The sequence below is a fragment of the Marmota monax genome, unplaced genomic scaffold (genome assembly GCF_021218885.2).
Source record: "Marmota monax isolate L192 unplaced genomic scaffold, Marmota_monax_Labrador192_F-V1.1 WCK01_AAM20220418_F8-fsc00022, whole genome shotgun sequence".
NCBI lineage: Eukaryota > Metazoa > Chordata > Mammalia > Rodentia > Sciuridae > Marmota > Marmota monax.
In genome coordinates, this window is record NW_026695215.1 from 19,488,842 (window position 1) to 19,506,575 (window position 17,734).

At 35.2% G+C, this 17,734-nt stretch overlaps 1 protein-coding gene across 5 annotated transcripts in view; it reads right to left on the reverse strand.

The window, feature by feature from the left end:
• The window catches only part of Ppp2r3a (protein phosphatase 2 regulatory subunit B''alpha), a 172,141-nt gene that overhangs the window by 57,664 nt on the left and 96,743 nt on the right, over positions 1 to 17,734 (reverse strand). For all 5 annotated transcript variants that reach the window (XM_058574874.1, XM_046431355.2, XM_046431356.2 and 2 more), the window contains one exon: positions 8,131 to 8,205. In XM_058574874.1, coding sequence (XP_058430857.1) covers positions 8,131 to 8,205 — 75 coding nt within the window. The remainder of the gene's footprint in view (positions 1 to 8,130; positions 8,206 to 17,734) is intronic.

Sequence of the window (17,734 nt, forward strand, 5' to 3'; positions counted from 1 at the left end):
TTTGACAAAGGTGCCAAGAATATATCCTGGTGAAAAGACAGCCTTTTGAACAAATGGTGCTGGGAAAAATGGATAGCTATATGTAGAAAATGAAACATTCCACTGTTGTTGTATATTTAAAAAATAATAAAATCAATAAAAAAGAATATTAACTTGTTAAAAGGGTGAAAAAGACTTAGGAATTAGACCAGAAACCCTGCAAATGCTAGAAGAATACACAGGGTCAACACTCCATCATACAGGTGCTGGCACTGTTTTCCTTAACAAGGCCCCCAAAGTGCAAGAAATAAAACCAAGAATCAGTAAGTGAGATGCCATTAAACTAAAAAGTTTCTGCAGAGGAAAGGAAACAATTAACAGCATGAAGAGAGAGCCTACAGAATTGAAGAAAATATTGGCCAGCTATTTTCCAAAATACATAAAGAACTCAAGCTGGGCACAATGGCATATGCTTTTAATCCCAGCAACTTGGGAGGTTGAGGCAGGAGGATCGTGAGATCAAAACCAGCATCAGCAGATTAGCAAGGCACTTAGCAACTCAGTGAGAACCTGTCTCTAAATAAAATAAAAAAAGGGATGGGGATATGGCTCAGTGGTTAAGTGCCCTGTACCAAAAATAAAACAAAACTCAAGTAACACATCAATAAATCAACAAAAGAACTAAACAGAAACTTCTCCATGAAAGAAACACAAATGGCCAACACATACATGAAAAAATGTTCAACATCTCTAGCAAACAGGGTAATCTAAATAAAAATTACAATAATATTTTACTTCAGTCCAGTCAGATGGCAATGATTGAGAATACAAGCAATAATAAATGTTGGTGAAGTTGTAGGGAAAAAGATACACTTGTATATTGTTGGTGGAACTGCAGGCTAGTACACCAACTCTGGAAAGAATAATTTTGGAGATTCCTCAGAAAACTAGGGAACCACTCTATGACCCAGTTATTCTACGCTTTGGTATTTTCCCCATAGATCTAAAATTGGCATAGTATAGTGATACAGCTACCTCAGTGTTTACAGCAGCATAATTCATCATAGCTAAATTATGGAATCAACCCAGGAGCCTATCAATTGATGAATAGATGAAGAAATTGTGGAATATATGTACAGTGGAGTTCTATTTGGCCCTAAAAAAGAATTAAATTATGGCATTCATAGGTAAATGGAGAATATCATCCTAAGTGAAATAAGCCAAACTCAGAAATTCCAAGGTTGAATGTTTTCTATCACATGCAAAAACTAGAGTAAAATTAAGGGAAGGGAAGGATGAGATATCATAAAGATAAAGGGAAGATCAGTAATGTAGAAGAAGGAGACTGAGAGGCAGACTGAAGGGAAGGGTGAGGGGAGGCAATGCAGAATGAATTCTTAAAAAATCATGTTATGTGCATATATAAATATACCATAGGGAATTTCATATTAATGCGTAAGTAAAAAGAATGAATTAAATATAAATAAATAAAGGGGAAAACTGTAGTAGAGTAGGGGAAGGAAAATAGAAAAGGAAGGAGGACAGGAGAGAAAAGGGGAGAATCATGAACTGAAACTGAATTCCCTAAATGTATGAGCTTGTCAAGATGAATCCAACTATTATGTATAACTATAAAGCTATAATTGAAATGTGAATTCAACATACTCACCAAATTCTTTTGAGTAGCATTAGATTTTATCCTTATTGCTTTATTTTTGATAAATTTAAAGTCTGTTTCCTATCTAAATTTTATACTTATATACTCAAGTATATTATTTGTAGACATACTAACTTAAAATTTATTTTTACTTATTTTACTTTTCTTTTTTTTTTTGTTCTTTTTGACAGAATTTTAAAAATTTGCTTGTAGTTTGTTAGGTGTTTCCCTATTTTTAGCTTCTGCTAACCTACTTATCTAGCACCATAAAATAATGTATCTGTATTCCATTTTTCTATAGCCTAAATCTCCTTATTCAGTAGCCCCACTTCATTAACATGTTTGCTGGTTTCCACATTACTGATTCAGCATTTTAGATTGCTTAGGCAGGAATACCATCTAGTGGTAAAAGCATGTAGCAGCTGGTACTAAATTATGGTTTTATTTTTCTAACTTTTGGTCTACCATTTTTAAATACATAAAAATTAATCACAATTATAAAAATATCAAAACCTCCACTTCACAAGTATAGACCACCAGGAATAGAAGTGTTTGGTGGATCTGCCATATGGCTTTTGAAAGTAGATTAAATGCGGGTACAGAAATTATAAAGACTTCCTCACTGTAGATGACTTGAGTGCAGATCAACACACTCGAATGCTAGAAGCCTGGGTCTTCCACTTGGCAAGCAGTGATGGATGGATTATACAACCAGACTCTGAAAAGTATGTCTTTGTAAAATTTGGACAATTTAAAAAATGTACCTGGGCCAGGCATGGTGGCTCATGCCTGTAATCTCAGCTACTCAGGAAACTTAAATAGGAGGATAACAAGTTGGAGACCAGCCTGGGTAACTTAGGGAGATTCTGTCTCAAAATACAAAATAAAGGGCTGAGGGTATAGCTCAGTAGTAGAGTAACTCTGGGTTCAGTCCCCAGTACCAAATAAATGAAAAATAAGAAAATAATTTAAAAATGTATCTAATAAAAATGATTGCTTTTGGTGTCAAGAGCCAAATTTTCAAGGGGAGTTAATAAGCTCTCAGTGATGAGCAGTCATCACCAAACAACTTAGATTTCTTAGGAAATATCAATACCTTGTCTTCAACAATTAAAAAGCTGGCATTTCAGCCTAAAGTGATGAAGTTGGGCCAATCAATACTGAACACACCACTAAGACATCATCTGAGCAAATTACAGAAACATCTTTACTGACATCACCAGTGTCATAAAGAAATATTTTAAATCTCATTGATTATTTTAAAAACTCATGTAAGCACCATTCCCTCAAAGGTTAGCATAAGTGGAGTCTTTCATTCCACTGGTAATCTTTGTACAGGATGCAAAACAGCAAACTCAAGGGCTACAATTTGCTGGTATTTCTAAATTTCATTTTCATTCAGTATCAAGAGGCTTATTTCTTATTTGTTAACTCTTTTTTTAAACATTTATGTTTTAGTTGTAGGTGGACATAATATCTTTATTTTTTCTTTATGTGGTCCCTTATGCGTGCTAGGTGAGCACTCTACCACTAAGCCACAGCCCCAGCCCCTCAATTTTTAACTCTTTTGTGAAATAAAGAAGGAATATGGACTGACTTTTGGTGCATTTATTTTTTCCATATTTTTATTTCTGCACTATAGTTGCGCATAATGTTGGGATTTGTTGTTACATATTCGTATAGGCACACAGTACAACAATGTAATTGGGCCAATGTCATTCCCCAGTAGATGCAATCACTTCTTAGTCTAAATAATCACTTATTTAGTCTAATGCAATCACTTATTTAGTCTTTTCAGACTAAGAACAGCTGACAAAATAATTACCTAAACAAACCGAAAGTCTTTTCCTATAGTAAAGGGTTTTTTTTAATATATATATTTTTTTAGTTGTTGATGAACCTTTATTTATATTCAGTGCCTCACATATGCTAGGCAAGCACTCTACCACTGAGCCACAACCCCAGCCCTATAGTAAAGGTTTTTTACTTGTGGGGGAAGGAGGGTAATGGGGATTGAACACAGGGGCACTCTACCACTGATCCATATTCCTAACCCTATTTTGTATTTTATTTAGAGACAGGGTCTTACTGAGTTGCTTAGTGCCTAGATTTTGTTGAGGCTAGCTTTGAACTTGTGATCCAGCCTCCTGAGCTGCTGGGATTACAGGTGTGCACCACCGAACCCAGCTGTGGTAAAGGTTTTTAAAGAATTAAGAGTTGTCCAACATCCCACCTACAAGCTAATTTTTGAGTCATGCTTTGTATCAGAGGTTTCTTCCAAGTGTAAAGTGATGTAATTGAAGAACACTAGCATGTATACATAATACAGAATAAAGGCTGATTCCCTTATCCAAGTGATAACACTAGAGATATTTCAGGTTTCAGAATGTTTGGGATGTTGGAACATGTGCATACACTTTATTGGTTGAATATCCCTAATCTGAAATGTTCCAAAATCTGAGAGTGAGTGAGTGAGTGAGTGAGTGAGAGAGAGAAAGAAAATATGAGAATGAATGAGTGTGTGTGTGCAGTACTGGGAATTGAACCCAGAGCTTCATTCATGCTAGGCAAGCACTCTATCACTGACCTACATCCCCATCTCTTTAAAATTTTAAAATTTTGAAACAGGATCTCAGGCTAGCCTTGACCTTTGTGACACGCCTGACTCAGGCCTGTGGTGTGTCACCATGCCCAGCCTAAATCCAAGACTTTTTGAGTGCTAATGCGCAAACAATTTCAGATTTGGAGCATTTCAGAGTTTGGATTAATGATGCTCAGCCTGGGTATTATGGTTCTACCTTATATGCCACTGAGATTATATGATATTCAACAGGGTCATATGATAAAATGATTTTGCTTTTTGGAGCTATTTGTAATTAATTCTGAGGCTGATCTTTATAAGTTTCTTAGAAACAGTGTAATACCTGTTTTTGATATATAAGCAGGATAGAAGACAATGCCTTAGTAGGGTACTTTTGTGTCTAATGACATCATCAATGAATTTCATACTGGAAGGCCTTATTTGACATTTGTTCTAGAAAAACTCATTGTACTATGAAATAATACAAAAGTTTCAATGATTTCATGTTATTATTTCACCAGGTTTCATAATACAAAAGGCACTAGGGAGAACAAGTGCAATAAAATTTTATTTCCAGTTGTTCATTGTTACACCTTTTAGTTTCACTTTTCTTTTTTGGGGGGGGTAATATGAGATTATTACAAGAGCAATCACTTGTCTTAGTACATATAGATTGAGTCACATCCCCAGCCCTGTAATGCTGTTTTGATTTGCTATATTATTATGTTTCATCACAAGTATTTCTTGGTTAATGACTACTTCTGAGTAATGGATTCACTTTTGTGAACTGGGGATAAAGCAGAATAATACAACAAATTGTAAATTTAACAAATATAAACAATAATGTGCAAATACCATGAAAAATATGACAGCAGAGATAATTAATGTATTCTATTAATTGACCAGTATGGGTTTTTTTTTGTTCAATGATCATTAACATGACAGAATTCATGAAAATGTAAATTATACATGAACAAAATGACTTCATGGCTTTTCATTTTAAAAGTCATAAGTCTTCTTAGGACTACTTGTTAGATGACCACAGACAATTATAGGTCCAAATAATTCAGAAAATATCAAACAAGAAAACAGAAAAAGAGAACTTATCTGTATTACTTTTCTGTTTATTAACATCTTTTCTAAGAATGATTCCAATAAAAGGTTCCTCTTTAAAGAGTATTTTCTGAATTAGCTGAAGGTTGTACTTTATTATTTCTTAGATCTTTCTCAACTCCTATGTTTTTAAATTATGCTGTTAATGTGCCCAGAGTTTACAGAAGAGCCAACAACAAGAACCCAATAATTTCCTTTAGGATTGCTGGTAGAGTTAATGCAGAATTCTTAAGCAAGAATAATTTCACTTTTTCACTCAATAAATATAATGTGTGTCTATTATGTGTCAGGCACTATTCTAAGTACTGGGCAGAGAGGAGTGAAAAATAAAGACAAAGCTCTTGCTCTCAAGGAATTTGTATTATATAGAAGGAGATGAACAATAAATACAGTACAATTTAAATATCAGTTAATAAGAGTAAAGAAGAAAAATAAAGCAGGAGAAAGGAACACAGAGTGTGGGGGAGGAAGCAGAGTGAAAATATGGGTCAAGAAGGCAAAGAGTGATGACAGAATACACGAGCAGGTATCTGGATAAAGTGAGGGAGGACTGATGTAAGTGGCAATTGGCAGAAGAGCATTCCAGGCAGAGGACAGTGGAAAGCATCTGAGGCAAAAGTGGGCTTGGTCTGCTCAGGAACAGCAAAGGGGAGGTAGGCAGAAGATGAGATCAGAGAGAAGGGCTGTAAAGGTATGAGTGGGGGTGGGGTGGGTTACAGAGGGTTGGCAAGGACTGTAGCTTTGATCTGAGTGAGATGGGAAACCACTGGAGGGTTTGAGCAGAAGAGTGACATGATCTAACTTACATTTTTAAAGGATAACTCTATTTGCTATGGGGAAACTAGACTACGGGGCAGTAAGAGTAGAATAGAAAGACCAATTAGAAGAAATCCAAGTGAAAAATGAGAGTGTCTGGGCCAAGGTGACCATGTTGGAGGTAATTTAGTTTAGTGTTGTGGTTAATGAGCAAAAATAGCTTGTGAGATAGTCTTAGATGACAGTGACACCTTCTGGCTCACAAAAATCTTACAAAATTTTACGGTGATAAGAGAGAGCTAGTGGAAGAGCAAAGAAAGAAGTCCCTACAAGAGGAGTTAAAAACAAACCAACAACAAGAAAAGCAGTAGAATAATGACTGGGTCCTCCTCAGAAGAGACTACCCCATTCAGCTGAAGGATCTGAGCTAGAGGCAAGGGGCATCTCACTTGAGTTTATCAGAGAATGTGAGTCATGCCTGTCCTGAATGTATGGGATGCCCCAGAGATGATCTTGGAGTTAGGGCAGGAATGTAGGAACTGGCTGTCCTGGGACTGAAGCTGTGCCTGAGAGACAGGGAGTGAGAGCCCCTCACAAAATGGACTGTGATTACATTACTTTAGATTCATAGATGATTTATTTTCTGTTTACACTAAACTATTTCTCATTATTTTTCTAGTTCTACCTTTGAAGTACTAGGGACACGTCTCTTTCTAGAACTGTTGAAAATTATTTTCAGTATTATTTGAAAATTCTAAAGATCAAAAGGATATTAATATTCATGATAGAGCAAAGGTATATATCATAAAAGCAGAATGAATATACTACTTAATTTTGTTTATATTAAGAGTCTTCTTTAAAAAATATTTTTTTAGTTGTAGATGAACACAATATCTTTATATTATTTATTTATTTTTATGGTGCTGAGGATCGAACCCAGTGCCTCATGTGTGCAAGGCAAGCACTCTACCGCTGAGACACAACCCCAGCCCTAAGAGTCCTCTTTTAAGCACTGAACACATATAAGAAGGGAAATGGATACAAATGAAGAAATTATTACTTTGAATTTATACTATTTTCCTTCCACTCAAAATAATCATTATAACCCATGTTACCTTCTGGATAATGATCTGAAAACCTGGATACTATACAGTGATAAAAAAAAGTGCTTTAATATTAACCTATTATGTCCTATCATTCCATTTAAGGAATGCCTAAAAACCTTAAATTGAGCAATAAATATACCACTTCTGATAACTTTGAAATAAATAAATGTTTTTAGAATTCTACTCTTTTGGGAAAACAGGTGATGATCAGTCATAATATTCATTAGTATTATTAATGACATTAATGATAATAAGTTGTATAATAAGCTCTAGATTATGATTTCCAACCTATTTTAACATACTTGTATCACTTTCATTAAAATATTTGCAGAATTGAAAACTTGGGACTTAACACATTAAGATAAAATAGAGATCAACCCTTAAAAACAGCATACTACAGGAACACAGCCACATCAATGTTTACAGCAGCACAATTCACAATAGCTAAATTATGGATCCAACCTAGATACTTTTCAGTAGATGAATGGATAAAGAAAATGTGGAATATTATTCAGCATTAAAAGAGAATAAAATTATGGCATTTGCAGGTAAATGATGGTTTTGGAGAATATGATGCAAAGTGAAGTAAGCCAATCCCAAAAAAACAAATGCTGAATGTCTTCTTTGATATAAGGCTACTGATTCATAATGGACCTGGAGGGGAGAGCATGGGAGGAATGGAGGAACTTTATATAGGGCAAAGAGGAGGGAGGGGAACGAAGGGGGCATGGGGGTAGAAAGATAGTGGAATGAGACAGACATCAATACCCTAAGTACATGTATGAAAATACGAATGGTGTGACTCTACTTTTGTGTTCAACCAGAGACAAGAAAAATTGTGCTCTATTTGTGTAATATTAATTGAATTGCATTCTGCTGTCATATGTAACTAATTAGAATAAATAAAATAAAAAAAATTAAAAAAAGAGTCAACCTACCGTGGTGATATAGCGAGAGTGGAATTCTGGAGCATCTTTCAGGAACGTAAGGCCAGGGTGTGTATCCACTACATCCTGAAAAAGATCCGAAACTAAATTAATAAATCTATATTGAAAAAAACCCTGTGGAATTTTTTACTTCCTGTAGAATAAGTTACAAGTTAAGCAAATTTGCCATTTTAGAATACTGAATAATGCACTTAAAATTTAATTAATACCTGAAGTCTAAATTTTATTGTAAGCATACTTAACACTGTATACATACTTAAGTACACTATGTATACTTACATTAAGTATACATAGTATAGTGTACTTAAATGTAAGTTAAAATTTTAATTTAACTATATTTGGTGATTTGTGAATCAAATGTATTAGAGGTATACACCATAATTCTAACACATCAAAAAATGTCAAGGATAGTTGGGCGCAGTGGTACACGCTTGTAATCCCAGCAGCTCGAGAGGCTGAGATAGGAGTTCAAAGCCAGTCTCAGCAATGGTGAGGTGCTAAGCAACATAGTGAGTTGCTTCTCTAAATAAAATACAAAATAGGGCTGGGGATGTGGCTCAGTGGTTGAGTCCCCCTGAGTTCAATTCACAGTACCAAAAAAGAAAAGAAAGGAAATGTCAAGGAAATTCATCTGACAGATTTTGATAGGGGTTGTTAAGTAATATTTACACAAAAAGGATGACAGAAGCCAATGAGAATGGTTATCTTTCTTTATCTAGAGGCATGAGAAATTTTTGAAAACAAACAAATAAACAAAAAAAACCCATGCAGTTAAAATCTATGTTAATGGGGCTGGGGATAGCGCGCTCGCCTGGCATGCGTGTGGGCCGGGTTCGATCCTCAGCACCACATATAAACAAAGATTTTGTGTCCGCCGAGAACTAAAAAAAAATAAATAAATATTAAAATTCTCTCTCTCTCTCTCTCTTTTTAAAAAAATAAAATAAAATCTATGTTAAATATGTAAGCCAGCTAATGTCCATCAATTTTTATTAAAAGAGAAATGTGGACAAATCTGTTCGTAATTTAGAATTTTGTTTATTTTAAAATTTGTTATCTTGTTATCACTAACAATTATTATAATAATTAATACACTGAATACTGTTTCTATTTTCTAATTAGAAATTGAAAGTACTTTATCCTAGAGAATCTATTAGAGATAATTATTGTTAAAAACCAGAGGCAACTATAAGGGCAACATAGATATAATCTATTTATTGGCTAGTCATCAATGGACAAACATTAGCTTTGTATCTCTTTGTTTCTTCAGAGCAGTTAGCTATATGTATCTACCAATATAGTCTAGAACCAGGGAATCTTATAATTTCTTTTTTGTTTGTTTTTAAATCTAGAAACAATTTTGGACTCACAAGTAAGTTGCAAAAAATATTATGGAGAAATTTCCTAGGCCCTTCTTCTAATTTCCTATAACAACTCACAAACCATAGTTTAATGACTGAAACCAGAAATGAATGATGATACAATAATAAACTATAAACCTTATTCAAATTTCACTATTTTTTTCTGTTCCAGTATTCTACAGTGCATTCATTTCTTTTTTCTATACTGAGAACTGAACCCAGGGTGTTCTACCAAAGGCTACATCCGAAAACCCTTTTTATTTTGACAGGGTCTTGCTAAATTGCTGAGGCTGGCCTTAAACTTGTGACACTCTTGCCTCAGCCTTTGGAGTAGCTGGGATTACAGATGGTACTAAATGCACCACTGTGCCTAGCTGCATTTAGTTTTTATGTCTCATTGGTCTCTTCCAATCTGTGACAGGTCCTTTCCTTGTCTCTCATGATTTTGAATACATATATCCTCTATTTCTTTTTGATTGGTTTATTTCACTTAACATGCTGTCTTCCAGTTCCATCCAATCTTGCCTTACCTGCAAATGGCAAGATTTCATTCTTTGTGGCTGAATAAACCTCTGCTGTGCCATGTTTTCTTTATTCATCCATCTCTCTCTTTTTTAATTCCTTTATTTATTTCATGTGGTGCTGAGGATCAAACCCAGTACCTCACATATACTAGGCAAGCACTCTACCACTGAGCTACAACCCCAGCCTTTATTTATCCATCTCTTGATGGGTATCTAGGCTGTTTCCATGTCTTGGCTAGTGTGAACAGTGCCAAAGTGAATACGGGCATGCAAGTGTTTCTTCTGTATGCTGACATCAGTTCCTTTGGATGTATATTCAGTGAGGTACAGCTACACCATATAGAAGTTCTATTTTTAGTTTTTAAAGGAATCTCCATACTGTTTTCCATAGTGGGTATACTAAGGATTCCCACCAACAGTGTAAAAGGATTATTCTTTTTCCTCCACACCCCTGCAAGCATTTGTCGTCGTCGTTGTTTTAAATATATATATATTTTTAGTTGTAGATGGACATAATATCTTTATTTATTTTTATGTGGTGCTGAGGATTGAACCCAGTGCCTCACACATGCAAGGTACATGCTCTACCACTGAGCGACAACCCCAGCCCCTGTTGTTGTTTTTATAACAGTCATTCTGACTGGGAAGAGATGGAATTGCTTTTCATATTTATTGACCATTTACACTTCCTCTTTCTTGAAGTATGTGTGTGGGTGTATATATGTATATGTATATATATATAATTTTTTTAGAAAATTGCTCAGCTCCTTTTCCCATTTATTGACTGGATTTACTTTTCTTTGAGTTTTTTTTTTTTTTTTTTAGTATCTCTATTTTTGTTTGTTTATGTGGTGCTGAGGATTGAACCCAGTGCCCTCATGTTTGAGGCAAGTGCTCTGCCACTGAGCCATAACCTCAGCCCTTTAAGTTTTTAAAATGTATTCTAGATATTAATTCTTTGGCAGGTGAAGAGCCGGCAAAGATTTTCTTTCATTCTGTAGGTTGTCTTTTCACTCTTCTGGTTGTTTTCTTTGCTGTGCAGAAGTTTCTTAATTTCAGGTAATCTCATTTGTCAAGTCTTGTTTTATTTCCTGGGCATGGCAGCTCCTGAGAATGAAGGAATTTCCTTGCTAAGATAACCACTGGAGTCACCCAGGAAATGACTGCCTGTCCCAATATCTTGCAGGACTCTATGTTTTCTTTGAGTAGTTTCAAATTTTCAGGTCTTATATTAAGGTCTTTGATTTATTTGGTTGATTTTTTTGTACAGAGTAAGAGACAGGGGTCTAGTTTCAGTCTTTTACATTTGAATATCCAGTTTTTCCAGCACAATTTGTTGAACTTTTGGCACCATTGTCTAGAATCAGATGGCTAAAGCTGTGTAGATTTATATCTGGGTCCTCTATTCTGTTCCACTGCTCTATAAGAATTGTTTTTGTTATTAAGGTTCCGTAACATGTTCTAAAATCAGATCTTATGATGCTTCTAGCACTACTATTTTTGCTCAGGATTGTTTTGGTTATTTGTGTTTCCACAGAAATTTTAGGATTATTTTTTTCTATCTCTGTGAAGAATTTCATTGGCATTTTGATGGTGACAGCACTGAATCTGTAGGCTACTTTTAGCACTATGGCCATTTTAACAATGTTAATTTTCTCAGTCCAAGAACATGAGAGGTCTTTTCACTTTCTAGAGTCTTCTTCTATTTCTTTCTTCAGTGTTTCATTGTAGAGGTCTTTTACATTCTTACCTGGGTTATTCCTAGGGATCTCTTTATGTGTGTGTACATGGGGGTGGTGGGCTACTGTGAATGGGATTACTTTCCTGATGTTGTTTCCAGTGAGTTCATTATTAGGATATAGAAAAGCTGTTGATTTTAGTAGTTGATTTTGTACTCTGCTACTTTATTGGACTTGTTTATCAGTTCTGAGAGTCTTTTGATGGCATATTTAGGATATTATTGTCAGGTCGGTGGCAGTGACTTAGGAACAAAGCACCAAGCAGCCTGCGTGCGCGAAAGAAACATCAATCAGGCACCAATGGAAATGCTTGTCAATCAACAGGGGTCTCCTGGTCAATCCTGGATCTCAGCCAGTTCCTCCGACCAATTCCAGTGGGACAAAGGACTCTAAAAACCCCTTTTCCTGTCCACAGCACTTCCCTTCCTGCTGTAAGCCCCATGAAATTCCAGTCCGATTGAGTCCCCACTGGTTACTCCTCAGACCCTCTTCTTATCTGCTCTGTGGGTCTGATAGAGTTCTGCCTGGGAGTGGAATCTCAATAAAGCCTTTTTAAATCTGCCTCCTTTTGGTTGCCGCCATTGCCTGACTTTACATTTATGCGTATATAGAACCACATCATCTGCAAACAGTGATAATTTAAAGACTTCCTCTTTTTCTGCTTATATGACTTTTTATTTCTTTCTCTTGCCTGATTGCTCTTCCTAGAATTTCTAGTATTATATTGAATAAGAGTGCTGAGAGTAGACACCCATGTCTTATTCCTTAATCTTAGAGAAAATATTTTCAGATGTTCCCCATGCAATATGATGTTGGCTATGTGTGGAGAGTGGTGACAGTGACTGGGAGTCTGAGATTGGGGTCCCTGATGACTTCACGGCTGTGGCATATTTGGTGACTGGGAAAGTTTCTGTGCAAAGGCATAGGATGCCTGGTTGCTATGGAGATGTCCTCCATGCTAGAGTCTTATTGGCTTCGACCTTATTCTCAGGCATGGCAGCTCCTGGGAATGAAGGAACTTCCTTGCTAAGATAACCACAATGTTTCATCAGTTCTGCTGCTCCTGAATCTGCCCGCAAATTAGTGACTTTAAACAATGGACTTTCTTGAGAGCTGCACAATGCTCCTAACATTGCACATTGCAAATGTAGAATGTAACTGAGGAAACAGTTGCATGCTGTTGCTAACTCTGTAACTTTCATGAATATAAAGAATAATGCTTGCAGTCTTTAATCTGATTTAGACACATATATAATAAAGATTGCTGGTGTAATTCTTTAGACCTGCTTCTCCATCAGAGAACAGTGCTCCACCTGACCCCAGCTGTTTTATCTTCAAGATCTGTGTGTATGACTCTTTATTTCTTCCAATCGCTCATCACCCCTTGCCAGAACCTGTTCGTTTGGTTGTGCTGGTCATGGCAGATATGTGTATGTCATATATATCTTTTATTATGTCAAGGTATGATTATTTTATACTTAACTTATTCAGGGCTTTTATCATAATGGAATGTTGACTTTTTATGAAAGGCTTTTTCTACATCTATTGAGATGATCTTGTGATTTTTATCCTTGATTCTATTTATGTTATATATTATGTTTATTGATTTGTTAAACCATTCTTGCATCAATGGAATAAAACCAACTTGATCATAGTGTATGATCTCTTTAATGTGCTACTGAATTCTATTTGCCAGTATTTTGGTGAGGATTTTTACTTCTATGTTCATCAGGGATTTTGTTCTACAGTTTTCTTCTTTTGTTGTGTCCTGCCAAGTTCTGAGAGCAGGATAATATTGGTTTTGTAGAATGAGTTTGGAATGGTTCCTTCCCTTTCTCTTTTATAAAATAGTCTGAGAGCACTGTTTTTGGTTCTTCTTTAAAAGTCTGGCCAATTCAGCAATGACTCTATCCAGTCCTTGCCTTTTCTTTGTTGGGAGACTTTTTATTACTGCTTCAATCTCATTACTAGTTATTCATCTTTTAGATATTTTATTTTAGATGGTTCATTTTCAGTTAGTCATATGTGCCCATAAGTTTGTCCATTGCTTTTAGATTTTCCCGTTTATTGGCATATAGTTTTTCCCAATATTCCCTAATGATCCTTTGAATTTTAGTGGTAACTGCTGTAATGTCTCCTTTTTCATCTTTAATTTTATTTATTTGGAACTTCTCTCTCTTTTCACTAGTTTAGTTAAAGGTTTGTCAATTTTATTTTTCCAAAAAAACAACTCTTAGTTTCACTGATCCTTTGTTTTGTTCTTTTAGTCTCTGTTTATTCATTTTTGCTTTCTTCTTTATTATTTACTTCCTTCTCCTAATTTACAGTTTGGTTTGTTCTTGTTTGTCTAAGACACTGGAATCATTATTAGGTTTTATTAGGGTTAAGGAGCAAATAAGGAAATGGAAAGACATACAGAAACTTGGGCTAAAGTATAAGGGTTAGGAATGGAGTTATGGGACATTAGAGGAAACAGAACCATGGAGAAGAGGTTGTGGAATAGAAGCTGTATTATAGAGGGATAGAGTTACTGTGCTGAATAAAAGAATGGGAAGAAATGTCAACTTCTCCCCTCTCCCCTTCCATTTGCTAGCAGCATTTCTTATTGGCCAGACCCAACCAAAGCTAATCAGAAAAAGCCCCAAAGATGCAGTTTGCACAGGTGAAAACAGAGTTAAGAATGAATCTAGAAAAAAACTAGGGATAGTAGGAACATACCTCAACATTGTAAAAGCTATATATTCTAAACCCAAGGCCAATATCATTCTAAATGAAGAAAAATTGAAAGCATTCCCTCTAAAAAGGGAAACAAGACAAGGATGCCCTCTTTCACCACTTCCATTCAACACAGTCCTAGAAATTCTAGCCAGAGCAATCAAATAGATGAAAGAAATAAAAAAGCAAAGGGATACAAACAGGAAAAGACAAACTCAAACTATTCTTATTTTCTGACGACATGATTCTATATTTAGAAGATCCAAAAAACTTCACCAGAAAACTACTAGAACCCATAAATGAATTCAGCAAAGTAGCAGGATATAAAATTAACACCCATAAATCAACTGTGTTCCTATACATCAGTGATGAATCAACTGAAAGAGAAATTAGAAAAACTATCCCATTCACAATAGTTTCAAAAAAAAAAAAATTCTGGGACTCAATCTAACAAAAGGGTGAAAGACCTCTACAATGAAAACTACAGAACACTATAAAGAAAGAAATTGAAGAAGACCTTAGAAGATGAAAACATTTCCCATGTTCTTGGAAGGGCAGAATTAATATTGTCAAAATGGGCATACTACCAAAAATGCTATACAGATTTAATGCAATTTCCATTAAAATTCCAATGACATTCTTCATAGAAACAGAAAAAGCAATCATGAAATTAATTTGGAAAAACAAGAATAGCCAAAGCCATCCTTAGTGAGAAAAGTGAAGTAGGAGGCATCATGATACCAGACTGTAAATTATACTACAGAGCTAACAGTAACAAAAATGGCATGGTATTGGCACCAAAACAGACATGAAGACCAATGGTACAGAATAGGAGACACAGAGACAAACCCACATAAATACAAAGGTGCCATAAATACACCAAAAATACATATGTAGCCAAATGAAATTAAATCCCTATCTCTCACCCTGCACAAAATTCAACTCAAAGTAGATCAAGGACCTAGGCATTAGACCAGAGACCCTGTGCCTACTAGAAGAAAACATAGGCCCAACTCTTCATCATGCTGGATATTAGGAACTGAATTCCTCAACAAGACTCCTAAAGTACAAAAAGTAAAATCAAGAATCAATAAATGGGATGGTATCAAACTAAAAAGATTTTTCACAGCAAAGAAACATCAAGAACATAAATAAAGATCCTACAGAATGGGAGATAAATCTTTGCCACCTGCACCTCAGATAGAGCATTAATCTCCAGAATAAACAAAGAACTCAAAAACCTCAACACAAAAACAACAAAACAACAACAACAACAAAACCCATCAATAAATGGGCAAAGGAAGTGAATAGGCACTTCACAAAAGAAGAAACTCAATTGGTGAACAAATACATGAAAAAAATGTTCAACATCTCTAGTAGTTAGAGAAATACAAATTAAAACTAAACTGCAATTTCATCTCACTGCAGTCAGAATGGCAATTATCAATAATACAAGTAATAATAAATGTTGGTGAGGATGTGGAGGAAAAGGTACACTCGTACATTGCTGTTAGGACTGCAAATTGGTGCAACCCCTCTGGAAAGCAATATGGAGATTCCTTAGAAAACTTGGAATGGAACCACCATTTGACCCAGTTATCCCCCTCCTTAGTATATACTCAATGGGCTTAAAATCAGCATACTACAGTGATGCAGCCACATCAATGTTTATAGCAGCTCAATTCACAATAGCCAAGATATGGAACCAATGTAAGTGTGCTTCAACAGATAAATGGATAAAGAAAATGTGGTGTGTGTGTGTGTGTGTGTGTACACACACACACACACACACACACAATGGAATATTACTCAGCCATAAAGAAGAATGAAATTATGGTATTTGCTAGTAAATGGGTGGAACTAGAGACTGTCATACTAAGCAAGTGAAATAAGACAATCCCAAAAAACCAAAGGAAGAATTTCCCTCTGATATGTGAATGCTAACTCACAATAATTTGGGATATGTGAATGCTAACTCACAATAATTTGGGAGGTGTAGGGAAGAATAAAAGTACTCTGTACTAGACAAAAGGAAATGAAGGTAAACAAGGGGGAATTGGAATAGAAAATATAGTAGAATGAATTGGATGTAACTTTCGTATGTTTGTAGGAACACAGGAAGCACAACCTGTGTAACTCCACATTATGTACAACCAAAAGAATGGGAAGTTATACTCCATGTATGTATGATGAATCAAAATTCTCTCTACTAGAGCTAGGGTTGTAGCTCAGTGGTGGAGTGCTTGCCTGGTGCATGTGAGGCTAGATTCAATACTCAGCACCACATAAAATAAAGGTATTGTGTCATTCTACAACTAAAAAATATTAAAAACTATTCTCTACTGTCATGTCTAAAAAGAATAAATAAGAAATAAAATAAAATGTATCTCATGAAAAAAAGGAATGAATCTAGAGGGTAAGGAGGGGAAATGAATAGAGAACAAATAAAACCTGAAATTTTATTAGCAATGTTGTTCAAATACTAAATATCTGAGATTCCACAGGAATGTGTAGTGTTGGCTTTTAGGTATAATGATACTGATTAAATAAAAAACCTATTAAGAATTCTCATTCTCATGTGTATTTTTTTTTGTTATTGTTGTTGTAACAGGGACTGAAGCCAAGGGCACCAAAACACTGAGCCACATAAACAGCCTGTTTTTTAATTTTTCATTTAAGACAGGGTCTCACTAAATTGCTTAGAGTCTCTGTAAGTTGCTGAGACTGGCTTTGAACTTGTGATCCTCTTGCCTCAGCCTCCCAAGCTGCTGGGATTACAGGCATGGCACCATTGTGCTCAGCTCATGAGTTTTTTTTTTTGCGGGGGGAGCAAAATCATACAGCAGATGAGTCTAAGGATAATAAAGCCCACCCTGCAAATTAAAATAAATTTGAAGGAACTGGACATAAAATCAGAACCAAACTTCATCTTTTAAACATGAACAATTGTTACTGTAAATAAAAATCTATGCATATGCTATTAGAAATCAGCCTAATGGTTAACTTTAGGTATTTTATGTATATATATTTCCATAAAATATAAAATAGCTATGATTATAAATTTTAAAAAACCATAACCAAGTCAATGTATTTCTATGCCTTTCAAATGATAACAGAAAATCAAATGATAACAGAAAATCTTCTTATAGATCTGAGATTAATTACATTTGAGACATCTTTTCCACATGAATAATAATATGAGTATATAACACATAAGGTGATATGTGTTAAAGTTTATTAAAGTGTCTTCTGTGTA